General features: G+C 37.6%; 1 protein-coding gene across 3 annotated transcripts in view; it reads left to right on the forward strand.

Moving 5' to 3' along the window:
- Nucleotides 1-13,456, forward strand: part of RGS9 (regulator of G protein signaling 9) — a 43,709-nt gene that overhangs the window by 8,946 nt on the left and 21,307 nt on the right. For all 3 annotated transcript variants that reach the window (XM_087956083.1, XM_087956086.1, XM_087956084.1), the window contains exons 3-8: nt 3,585-3,635; nt 3,762-3,868; nt 5,408-5,459; nt 8,485-8,543; nt 10,904-10,980; nt 12,127-12,208. In XM_087956083.1, the coding sequence (XP_087812209.1) occupies nt 3,585-3,635; nt 3,762-3,868; nt 5,408-5,459; nt 8,485-8,543; nt 10,904-10,980; nt 12,127-12,208 (428 nt within the window). The remainder of the gene's footprint in view (nt 1-3,584; nt 3,636-3,761; nt 3,869-5,407; nt 5,460-8,484; nt 8,544-10,903; nt 10,981-12,126; nt 12,209-13,456) is intronic.

Below are 13,456 nucleotides of genomic sequence, written 5' to 3' on the forward strand. Positions count from 1 at the left end.
TATCCCTTTCTTAGTAAGGAAATATCTAATCTTTTATTTACTGCCCACTAAAGTAACTGTCTACCATCCTTTCATCACTCTTGTTCTAATCCTTACTGAGTAGACAACAAAGATCATGATTTTAAGAACGAGTGTTCTTTCCCATATTTCTTTGAGTAGCGTTAGAAGCATCCTTCAGCAATACTTCCTAAATCATACAAGATTTTATCCGAAATACTTCAGGATTTTTATTTCCAAACACCAGCCCTCATATTCCATTTAAAGCCCTCTGAACCAGCCATAGTTTGACTGCACACTGTTTTACAGGCCTTGTAAAGTGCAACCTGTTATTCGGATGCTAGTCCTAGGAAATATTTCTATCTTATCGACATTTTTGTAGCCAGTCATTACCTTGAAACATTCTTTCCAGTTCTTCTCCATGGTTCATTTAATTTGTGTCTCATGCATCAAATAATAGAATTCCTAATTCAAATGTGATTTGATTAATGTTATTTTTATACAGCAATTGTCTCATGGCAATCTCTCAGTTTAAACCATTTCAGTTGCCCTGCCTACTTATATTTTACTCATTTGTCGGTGAAAACAAAAACACTTGAAATTGTGGTGGCTATGTCTTTTAAGAGGAAGAAAACGTAGAAGGCCACCGCATTCCTCTGAATACAGTAACAGGTATAGCTTCATGGTGAATTCAGGATTCTGACAGTAAGCATCATCTCTTAAGCAGGTGCGGAGAAGGTTACCTAAGCAGGGTCTGAGTGGCAGGTTAATCTTTTAATTTCCTCTATTTTGGGAAGCACTCTCCATAATGGGGATGAGAGCTCCTGATCGCTGGTGTGTGTGCCTCTCAAGCAATCACATGTCAGGAAAGGGTAGCATTTTGAATTGAATTTTGGCAGCATTTAGAACTGAGCATGAATACATGCCCAGATAAATGGATTTGTTCCCAAATAAGATTTCTGGTTTTGACATGCCTGAAAATGTGCACTATATTTCTGATTCATAAGTAAGATTTTTTTTAACTTTCCCTTAAAAAAACCCAGCCTCTTAGAAAACCACAGATGTATCTTCATCATTTCCTCTCTACTAGCCATTTCCCATTAATTAAATGAAGACAGCATTAATGCCCATTTTATATAAGTTCCCTGAATACTCTTTTACTGGCTGGGGTATAAATTCTAGCTTTTGAAACCTGATGCCTGCTTTTATGTTTCATTTTTAATTTCCAAGTAACTGTTTAGTTGAAATACAGTACATGACTGCTGGCTAACCTGCTGTTTTCTTTTGTAGAGGAAATACTATGTTCCCAGTGAGTCACCTTGTTGAGAGGATACAGTTTAATTCACATTTCCCCACATGTTGCATTATGATTTAGTTTTTCAGCTGCAAGCCCAAGGCAGAGTTCATCTTTTAACAACTCAACGTAGCAAAACATGTACTTTGGAAATCAGAAGGAAAGGGTTCTGTTTGGTCAAAAAGCAAGTGGCTTTAAATCAGTAGAGACACCATAAATACTAAAGACTTTAAAAAGACCACAGAACTCAAGTTACTGTTTAGGCCTAGGGATCATTTGGGGACTGGCACAATTATTTTGGTTAGAATCCAAAATAGGACGAAGTAACAGGTGTTTTTCTTTTCATAGTTCATGCTCTTATCCTTTCTCTTATACGTAGTCTTTGACTTAACAACCGCAACTGAGCCCAAAATTTGTGTTGCTAAGCAAGACAGTTGTTATGTGACTTTTGCCTCATCTTACGATCTTTTTGCCACAGTTGTTGAGCAAGTCACTGCAGTTGTTAAGTAAATCTTGCGGTTCCTAAGTGAATCTGGTTCCCCCTCCCCCGACTTTGTTTCTTGGAAGGCAGCTGGGAAGATTACAAATGGTGACCACATGACCCCAGTCCAACTGTCATAAATACATGCCAGTTGCCAAACATTTGAATTTTGATCACATGACCATGGGGATGCTGCAATGGTCATAAAGGTGAAAAACGGTCATAAGGAGCTTTTCTCAGTTCTGATGTAACTTCAAATGGTCACTAAACAAATGGTTATAAGTTGAGGACTACCTGTATTTCATACCAATTTGTTTTTCCTCAGATGACTACAATAGCTGAGATGAAGTCACCCATTTTGAGCTCCTGAATTTGTTTGGAATTATGAATGTGGTTGGCTTAACAAAATGAGCTATCTCTTGCCTACTTATAAAGTATCCAAGATGACCTATCTCTCTCTAAATATATCTATTTCCCAAAAAGCAAGTGAACCACTTACTAGCACCCTAGAAACACCTTAGATTTCTTTTCTTTCTTTCTTTCTTTCTTTCTTTCTTTCTTTCTTTCTTTCTTTCTTTCTTTCTTTCTTTCTTTCTTCCTTCCTTCCTTCCTTCCTTCCTTCCTTCCTTCCTTCCTTCCTTCCTTCCTTCTTTCTTTCTTTCTTTCTTTCTTTCTTTCTTTCTTTCTTTCTTTCTTTCTTTCTTTCTTTCTTTCTTTCCTTCCTTCCTTCTTTCCTTCTTTCCTTCCTTCCTCCTTTCCTTTCCTTTCCTTCCTTCCTTTCTTGGCAAGTATGTTCTTTTTCAGACAAAGGCTTTAGGCTGCTATTTTTAATATGCAAGGATTTCTAGGTGGTATATGAAGCTGAGAGGCATTTTTGCAAACAAAAACAATGCTAGAAGTTAGTTTTTTCTTTTGTAGCAGCACACTAGCTTTCCATTTCTTTAAATTTAAGAGACACTAAAACAATTTAAGTGTCAGATTAAGTAAGGCAGATTGACAGGTGTCCTAGAAGAGAATCATGAGCGTATGTTCCACCATGCTGCAGATCACTGCACTAATTGGCTTCTGTTATGTGTGCGTGTTTAAAGTAGTGAAGGCTTTTAATTCTTTTAAAAGGTTTTAAAAGAGTTGCAAACATTCTGCAACTGTAATGTTTTGGTTTTATTTGCCATGAAGCAGGACATGCACATGTATATTTTCTGTAATCCTGTTTTCCCTTGTAGTCAAATATTATATGCAAGTTTTGAGAGAATTGCAAACACCTGTTTAAATGAAAAAAATGAGATCCGTATAATGATCCCTTTTCAAAATCTCCTCAGCTCACCAGCAAAGCTTTGTCTGCTCATGGTACTGTGAGTTAACACTTCTGGATTTCTAGTTTTTCCACTGCCTCTATAGATAAATATAGTTTCTACAGGTAGTCCTTGACTTCAAAGTTACAGTAGTACTGAAAAATGTGACTTATGGCCAATCTTCACACTTACATCCATTGCAGCATCCCCATAGTAACTGACTCATACTTATGATGGTAGCAATGTCCTGGTAACCTATGATCACCTTTTATGAACTTCTGACAAGCAAAGTCAATGGAGAAGTCAGATTCACTGAACTGCAGTGATTCACTTAACAACCGTGGGAAGAAAGGTTGTAAAATGGGGCAAAACACACTTGAAAACTGTCTTGCTTAGCATCAGAAATTTTGGGCTCAATTGTGGTCATAAGTCGAGGACTGTCTGTGCTAACCAGGAAGAAAAGCGGGAATGAAACGTGGGTTGACCTAATGCTGTTTTCTGTGTTGTGTTTGTCCTTCAGGTTGTGATATGCTGCAATGGATTGTGAAGCATTTGGATATTACTAAGGAAGGTAGGAACATGTAATTATTTTTAAGGGACATATTTTTCCCCTTAAAAGTGTGTAGTTTCTGATTGTTTGGCTTTATTCTGTGTACCCCATTGAAAGCAACTCATCTGTATTGTGCTTTTTTTAAAGAGGGGCTACATTTGGGAAGTATGATTATGAAGTGTGGGTACATCTATCCTCTTCAGGACCGAAAGAATCTGAATCTCAAAGCAGACACCAGTCTCTATCGATTCCAGGTGGGTGGATGGTAGAGCAAATAAAGAAGAAAGCTAACCTGCTTTGCATCATGGCAGGAACTAGTGATGCATGTTTTTTAAAAAAAAAATTTAAAGCTTGTACTTGCTGCCTTTCAATCACAATGGCCCATACAGTTGCTTCCATAAATTGTCATGCAGTAAAAATGATCTTGGAAAAGAATAGCAGCAAATTATAAGAATCCTTAAAATGGTTAAGAAAATGACTCTAAAAGAAAAAGTAGTTTGTGGCATGAGGCAAAGGCACTTGTCTCCCCAACTTCTCCAGGCCATACCCTCCAGATTATAAAATTCAGAATTGCCAGCTAGGAATTCTGGGAGTTGTAATTCCAACACAGGCTATGCCGCAGTAAAAGAGGGACAACTTTTTTGCTTTGAGTTCCATCATGGAAGTTTGGAAAAGAGTAAGAACAAATTGTCCTCTCCATTTTTATCTCCAATCTCCATATTTTGCTTCTATCCTTCCTTGGCCTATTCTTCCATCTTTCATATTGTCCTTGTTATATAATTTAATAACTACAAAAAGAAACACAATTTTGATGGAGTGAATCAATGATAGCTATTTCAACATAAAAGTGAAAAACAGCTGCAAACTAATTACAGGTAGTCCTTTTTCAGCAACTTAGTGACTGTAGTTACAGCAGTGATGAAAAAGTAACTTTGCAATGTAGTCCTCCCTTTTACAACCTTTGCAGGTCCTTAAAGCTGTAAAGTTGAAGTAAGATAATAAGCGCAGCCTTGGTTTCACTCGGTGACTGCTTCACTTAACAACCACCTTGCCAGTTCGAATTGTAGTATCTAAACAAAGACCATCTGTACCCTGTATAGCATTTTCATCATGAAATGCAAATACTAAGAGAGAATCTACAGTTTAAAGCTTGATGAATTTTCCTAATGTCATTACATGTAGTCCTTGACTTATGGATCACAAGTGGGTCATAAGAATTTCTGTTGTTAAGCATGGCAGTTCAGTGATTTGGGCTCAGTTTTATGACTTGTTTGCCACAGTTCTTAAGCATATCAGTGCAGTTGTGAAGTGAATCCAGGTTCCCACACTGACTGCTTGTCAGAAGCTGGCTAGGAAAGTCGCAAAGGCCAATGGCGTGACCCTGGGACACTGCAACCATCACCAACACATGCTGATTAACAAGTGCCCAAACCTTGATCATGTGCCCATGGGGATGTTAACAATGGTTGTAAGTGCAGGGACCAGTTGTAAGTCATTCTTTTCAAGTGCTGTTATAACTTTAGACACTAAACAAAAGGTTATTGAGGACCACCTGTATGGCTTTCCCTTCACACTTTTCAGCCCTCCCCCCCCCCCATTGTTAAAACATTATTCAAACTTGTTCTAATATAATTGGACATAATAGGGAAGAAACGTGTTGAAATGAATTTTAAAACTTTTTAAGTTTAAGCTTTATTAAGCAGTGATATATTAAATATAAGAATGATTTAGAAGAGCTTGTTAAGGAAAATTATCAATAACTTGATACTTCGTTTTTGTCTTCCTTCCTACAGACACCCTACTTTTGGCCAACCCAGCAGTGGGGAGCAGAAGATACAGATTACGGTAAATTTAACATATTATGTCCTTTTTTTTAGTGAAACTTCAATGTCAGCAAAAATCACATAAAATCAAAATGTCTTCTGTTCTAACAACTTTGATATAAGGAGTCATTTATGGAGAAAAATACATTCTCTTTAAAAGGGAGGATTAGTTGCTAATTCCATTAGTTGCTTTTTATTTAAAATGTTATTCATACCCTTTTATATCTATCTATCTATCTATCTATCTATCTATCCATCCATCCATCCTTCCTTCCTTCCTTCCTTCCCTCCCTCCCTCCCTCCCTCCCTCCCTCTTTCTTTTCTTTCTTTCTTTCTTTCTTTCTTTCTTTCTTTCTTTCTTTCTTTCTATTTCTTTCTTTCTTTCTTTCTCTCTCCCTCTCTCTCTCTCTCTCTCTCTCTCTCTCTCTCTCTCTCTCTCTCTTTCTCCCTTCTTCCTAATTTATCAGCTCAGATACTGCCCAATTCAAAATAAATTCTCAGTGGCTCACAGTATAAACACACACCTAGGCTAGATTTCAAAAGATCCCATTTCAATAAGTTTAAAGAAATTCTGGGTGAGGTGCAAAATATGAACCATCAAATCAAAGAAAGCACAGAAAGTTTGGGACCTTCTCAAAAATAAAATGCTATTCCAATGAGAAAAACAATTCTGGAGAGTTTGTGGATTCCCAGGAAGTTTTTGAATGAGTTAAAAGAGATTGCTTGGTATAAGAACTGGAAGATGGGTATATTCACCAAGGAAGTAAACTAGCAAAATAGTGAGATCCCAGCCTTAAGTCTTTTTAATGCATAACAACAATTAATTGTTGGAAAACTTCAGCAAGACTCCTGTGCAGAACAAAAATATCTTGAATATTTTTAAAGCAAATACTAATTACAGGTAGTCCTCAATTTACAACAGTTAATTTAGTGACCATTCAAAGTTACAAAAGCACTGAAAAAAGTGACTTATGATAATTTGAAACATCCCCATAGTCACATGATCAAAATTCAGATGCTTAGCAACTGATCCATATTTATGACGGTTGCAGTGTCTTGGAGTCTTATGATCAGATTTTGTGACTTTCTGACAAGCAAATCAATGGAGAAGCAGATTCACTTAACAACTGTGTTACTAATTTAACAATTGCAATGATTCACTTAACAACAGTGGCAAGAAAAGTCGTAAAATGGGGTAAACTCACTTGACAAATGTTTGACTTAGCAACATAAATTTTGGGTTCAATTGTGGTATAAGTTGAGGACTACCTGTATAATACTACCCTGGGTCATTGGGAAGGGCTTGATAGATTAAAATGTATCTGATTCTATCAATCTAAGCATCTGGCTGACTCTGTGACTGATCCATAATACAAGAAATACAGTCTTGTCCTCTTTCAGATTGATTTCTTCAAGTGCAGCACATCAATTAATTGAATCCCATTATCCTCTCTTGAATACCGTTAAAGGTAGCATATAAAGGATATGCAGGAGAAGGATTGAGAAGGATGTAAAAGGTGTTCAAAATGCAGAAGAACAAAAAGTAACTGAAATTTTAGGACTGCATTACAATCTGACTTTCTTTTCCTCAGTGTCTCTATTTCTGTCAATGAAAGGTATTGAAACACTTCTACGCTTGGGGATCTCGTTGTTTAAGATATAACCTCTTGGAAAGGAAGAAGATGTCCATACATTGAGACAGTGCTCTGTAGTCAAATAAGTTTTGGTCAACAAATGTACTGGACACAATCCTTTCAGTATTGCTTCTTGTATGCCAACTGCAGATATATTTTTTATCCTCCAAACCAGAGGTGGTATTCAGCAGGTTCTGACCAGTTCTGGAGAACCGGTAGCGGACATTTTGAGTAGTTTGGAGAACGGGCAAATACCACCTCTGACTGGCCCCGCCCCCATCTATTCTCTGCCTCCCAAGTCCCAGCTGATTGGCTGGGTTTTCTTGTGTTGCCCTGCACAGGAGAATGGAGCTGGAAAGCAGATTAGTAGGGAATGGGCATTTTGCAGTAACCTTCCCCCAGGAGTGGGGAGGGAATGGATATTTTACAGTATCCTTCCCCTGCCACGCTCACCAAGCCATGCCCACAGAATTGGTAGGAAAATTTTTTGAATCCCACCACTGCTCCAAACTGTTTCATTCAGCTGTACCAAATGGGGTTAAATGTATTTCTTAGTTCAGTGGTAAAGTGCCAGCTTACTTACAAAAAGGTCTTACAGTCAGTTTCTGGCCTCTACATTTGAAAGGACTTCTGGTGAGGCAGGAGAAGACCTTAAGAGCTATAATGAGTCGTGATAGCTAGGTGTCGGATTGATAGACTGGTGATTTGACTAAGTATGAAGCAGCTATTGTAAATATGGCAGATAATTGTCACCAACCAATACAGACTACTAAGAAACTTCCAAAACACACTCTCTCTCCCCCCTCCCTCCCTCTCCCCCCTCTCCTTTTAAAAGCTAGTTTTAATGAATTAATATTTGAATTATTTTTCTACTTGTTTTTATAATGTAAGCAGCCCACAGTCACCCTATAGAGGAGATGGGTGGAATAAAAATTTAATAAATAAAATAAATATGCTTCAAGAGATCCTAGAGTATCTTCGTCAGACACAATGCAGCAACTTTTTATTCCTAAATAATCCTTGATCTTTGAAGAGTATTGAAAGTCATTCCTCTTTTAAAGTCATGAGTAAAAATATGCTGAACAGGAACACCAAACAGCAGTTCTGATCTTTGCTGTATATATAACTTGCACGTACATTAATTAAAGGTATTTGGCTACAGTTATTTAATGGATGCTTGCCAACTAAACTTCCCTAAACTTCTACCTGCCCTTCAGTTGCCGTTCCCTCCTCCACACCAATAGTGTGATTCAAGATGATGTGTCTGAAGAAGACATCAGCACCTCTCAGGCACAGCCTCCCTTTGGAAAATATTGTACAACATCCAGGCTAAATCTTAGTCATTAATCATATTCATTTGGTTTTTACAGCTGTGCAATAAAGTATTTTCTCTTTTTAAAAAAATATCCCCAGCCATTTACCTAGCAAAGAGAAATATTAAGAAGAAAGGAGCTCTAGAAGATTATGAAAAGGTAGGAATATTTTTTTTCTTATGCAAGATTCTTTCTAAGCATCTTAACCAGTAGCGTTATTTCAATACTTGATAAGTTTACCAGATCAGAGTATTGAGATATGATAAGCACATGAGGCTTAAGAACATGCTTATTTTATTCTTTTATTTATATGCCACTTTCTCCTCAAAGGAACCCAGAGTACTTTATAAGAGAAGGAGGGAAAAATCTTGTCCATTACAATAAGAATAACAAGGTTTGAAAACAATTAAGATGAAAATTAAAAACAATTCATTTTAAAAAAGAAAAGCAAAATAGTAGATTAATTTAAGGGCGGTTTTGTTCCAAATAGTTGTTCAAATCTATGATTGGGTTAACAATCTTGTTTTTTGAAAGAATGTAGTATGAACTGTACAACATGCCATAGCACACCACACCACAACACATAGAACTAGGAATTGGCTGCTTGTAAGTACCACAGCCAAGAAACAACCTGAATAATAGTTGTTCAAAATTTTTGGCACCTTCCTTTGAGGTAAGCCAGGTTAGGAAACAAACGCCACATGGATTACAGAAATGCTATGTTATTGTATGGTATAATAATAGAATCTTGGGAGCCTGTCAGAGTTTCCCCCTCATAACCAAAGAATTTAGATTTACGACCACAACTGAGCTCAAAATTTCTGTTGCTAAGCGAAACAGTTGTTAAGTGAGTTTTGCCCTATTTTATGACTTTTCTTGCTATAGTTGTTAAATGAATTTCTCCAGTTATTAAGTTAGAAACACAGTTGTCAGGCTTCCCTATTGACTTGGTTTGTTAGAAGACTATAAAAGGTGCTCACATGGACACTGCAACTGTCATAAATAGGAGTCAATTATCAAGTGCCTGAATTTTAATCACATAACCCATGGGAAATCTGCAACAGTCATAAATGTGTAAAATGGCCGTAAGTCATTTTTTTCAATGCCGTTGTAACTTTGAACAGTCACTAAATGAACTGTTGTAAGTTGAGGACTACCTGTAAGAACAAAGTTATTTTTAATTTGTTTCTTTTCTACTTCCCAGAAAAACACTTGATGATGAATTGTCCTCTCTTAACAATGCATCCATTCCATCATTAAGATTATTTCCACATTTCTTTATATACATACATTACACCTCTACATATATAGCAATAGCACTTAGACTTATATATCACTTCACAGTGCTTTTACAGCCCTCGCTAAGCGGTTTACAGAGTCAGCCTATTGCCCCCAACAATCTGGGTCCTCATTTTACCCACCTCGGAAGGATGGAAGGCTGAGTCAACCTTGAGCCTGGTGAGATTTGAATTGCCAAATTGCAGGCAGCAGACAGGCAGCAGAATCAGCCTGTAGTACTGCACTTTAACCACTGCACCACCCTGGCTCATATAGGGGTGATTAACCAGAATCAATTCAAATCTAACTCCTGACAGTGGAGGGATTTACATCCTATCCGTATGGTGCCTTGGCAGTGCCTTATCTCAAACACATTTCCTGGCTTCATTGCTTCTTAAGGAGATGGAAGGTACACGTCCATGCCAGCTCCAAAACACTTTTTAAAGCTTCAATCTGAAGTGCACACTTCTCTTCTCACAATTGTTATGCATTCTTTACAAGGAATCCTTGACTTGCAAATGTTCATTTAGTGACCGTTTGAGGATACAATGGCACTGAAAAAGTGACTCATGACCATTTTTTCACACTTAACAACTGATGCATGATCATGTAATCAAAATTGGGATGCTTGGCAACTGGCCCATATTTATGACAGTTGCAGTATCCTGGGAGGTCATGTGATCCCCTTTTGCGACCTGACAAGCAAAGTCAATGGGGGAAGCCAGATTCACTTAACAACGATGTTACTAACTTAACCTCTGCAGTGATTCACTTAACAACCGTGGTAAGAAAGGTTGTAACATAGGGCAAAATTCAATTCACGAGGACCTTGCTTTACAATGGAGATTTTGGACTCAATTGTGGTTGTAGATTACTACCTGTATTATATTTTATATTGTTTTTATGTTATTGTATGGTACATGTTCCAGTGCATTTTTAATTCCTCCTACCTGGGATCTCTTTTCAACAAGTGATTTATACCTGTGTAATGTAAAATACAAAACCTTTCCTTTTTCATTATTTTGAAACACCGTCAAAACATTTATCCCTTTTAAGTATTGACCACTTCATTATTGCCATTGCGATCATCGTTAAGAAATTTTGTTTAAAAATGTTATCAACCTTGTTTGTTTTATGCTTGGTGCATAAAGTCAGTGTTGCAACTGTTTATCACATCCTTTGTTGTTGAGTGCATCACAATGTTGCCTTTGCTGCTTTCTCACCCACTGTTTCTTTTCCAGGAACATTATAGCATATTGAACAAACGCATCAATCATAAATGGGACTTCATTATTATGCAAGCCAAGGAGCAGTACAGGTAGGAGACATTTCTTACCTGAGGAGGGGATGGGGATGTACAGGTAGTCCTTGACTTGCAATCATTTGTTTAGCCGTAGAAGTTACAACAATGCTGAAAAAAGTGACTGGAAAAAAAAAAACAATTTTTCACACTTATGACCATTGCAGTATCCTCACGGTCACATGATCAAAATTTGGATGCTTGGCAACTGGCGTGTATTTATGACAGTTGCAGTATCCCGGGATCATGTGATTCCCCCTGTGCAACCTTTTGACAAGCAAATGAATGGGGAATCGAGTTTCACTTCACAACTGTGTTATTAACTTAACAACTTGAATTAATCACTTAACAGCTGTGGCAAGAAAGGTCATAAAATGGGCCAAAATTCACTTACCAACTCTCTTGTTTTGCAATGGAAATTTTGGGCTCAATTGTGATTGTAAACCGAGGATTATCTGTATTTTGTTTGAGCAAAGGAATAAGCAATAAGCAAGTGCAGGTGTTCAGTACAGAGCAATTTTATTTTATCTTCTCCCTCTAAGAAGGGTCATTAAAAATTAACTTGGCTCTGCCTTTGCCTTGAGCCTCATCATTAGTAATGGACTTGCAATTTTGCACATAAATAAAATTCATGGACAATGGTCTGTCCGTGTCCAAATTCTGTTTGGGAGGTATGCTGTTTTCTTTTCCTCTGGTAATGGGATGCTTGCATTGATATCTTTCTTAGGAGAACTTTTTTTAATGACTGGCCACAGCCAATTTCATAATATGAAAGTAAAGTTTGTGGTTGCTTTATCTCACCTTAATCTAGAATTCACAACCTTAGATCCTTAGCTGTAAAATGGGGATAACACAAGTCCTTTATTGTATTTTATTTTTTTTAGAAAACATCTTAGTTCACTAAACATCTTCTTAGGTCACTAAAGGATGGAATATTTCTACTGTTTAGAGAGACATATACAAAGAATGATCCCTGAATCAAAAAAGGGAATATTTATAGAATGAAGTGGCAGGTTTTTCTCCATCATGTGTATTAAAGATCTACAAGAAAATTCCATGACACGTGTATGTTATTTTCTGTTAGAATATATAAATAATCCCAAGAAACAATTATAATCTCCTGTTTTGATTTATTTTTTAAAAAAAGTTTCTTGAATTTTGCAGTGCAGGAAAGGAACGAACGAAACAAGACCGGTATACTTTGGATTATCAAGAAAAAGCCTACTGGCTGGTGCAACGGACTCCTGTAAGCAAGAGTAGATTTATTTTTTAAGTCAATGTGTTTGTGCTATTACACAAGGTGATTACAATGTACTGTAACAACTGGAAGCAAAATTACAGACATGCTGAATGTCTTGGTGCTAAGCATATACCCTGCCTGATCTCACTCAATGGGACACATTATTACATTATCACACATTATGAACACGTCATAAGTCAAGGACTATCTGTCATTGGGGTTTTTATTCATACATTAGTTACATAATGGTAAATAATAAATGCCGAACATTTGTGGTGGGGATTGAGGCATTACACTTATGAGTTAATTAATTTCTTACGATTCATGTGAGAATGGTGTTTAGGATGGTTGCTGGAGTATAAAAAATGGACAATAAGGAGACAAGGAAGCCTAGATATCTTTTCCTCCCTGTGACAGTGGACAAACTGGCCAAGGAAGCAGCCATGGATTTCTCCTGCATTCTCTGATATGCATCGTGCAAAAGTCTGCATTGTTTATATTTGTTTCCATGAACAAAGCTCCTGTAGCTTGACTCCTATTTCTACGGGGTTGCGATTGCAATTTCACTCAAAACCAACTGAAGTTATTTGCCCAAAGCCCCCAAATTAAATACAGGTTTGTGGAATTTCTGCCTCCTTATTATCTAATTTTCCCTCATTCATCTTCCATGCCTTGGGCTGCTCCGCAGGGTGCTTCTGGCAACTTTTCCACACTGGAAAAAGACATCAAGCTAAGCACCCAAAACAACAGCACGGTTTCTGGTCTTTGGGAGACACTTCTGGCAGATGCTGGGGGTTGCTTCCCTGAGCAGTTACTACACTGATCACAACAGGCCGTAGAACTCTGACGCTTGCCAAGGAGCTACATTCCCTAATCCCAAATCATAATCAAAGATCCACTTTTAATTGTGCACACAGTGTAAATGGCCACTGAGAGCCCAGCAGTTAACAGACGGAAAAGTAGAAGCCTCCAGCAAATGTCAGGCTATAATTGGAGCTTGACTTGGAGGGGGGGAAAAGTACCATCTGTAGATAAGGTCTACACACCGCAACGGCCCCTTTGGTCCCAGTTCATCTTTCCTGCTGAAACCCCTTTGATCATGTCAGGCTTGCTTTTGGATCTTTCTCTTTCTTGAGCTGTTTCCCCCCCCCTCCCCTTTTAAGATTGCACCGGCTGAGGTTTAATTATTGATGGCCCAACTTCAGCAGATATCAGATAGCAGATCCAAACTCAGCTGTGTTCAAAGCAGATGTG

This window comes from Notechis scutatus, chromosome 2 (assembly GCF_049901735.1).
Source record: "Notechis scutatus isolate UNSWTSFEM ecotype Mainland chromosome 2, rNotScu1.2, whole genome shotgun sequence".
Classification (NCBI taxonomy): Eukaryota; Metazoa; Chordata; class Lepidosauria; order Squamata; family Elapidae; genus Notechis; species Notechis scutatus.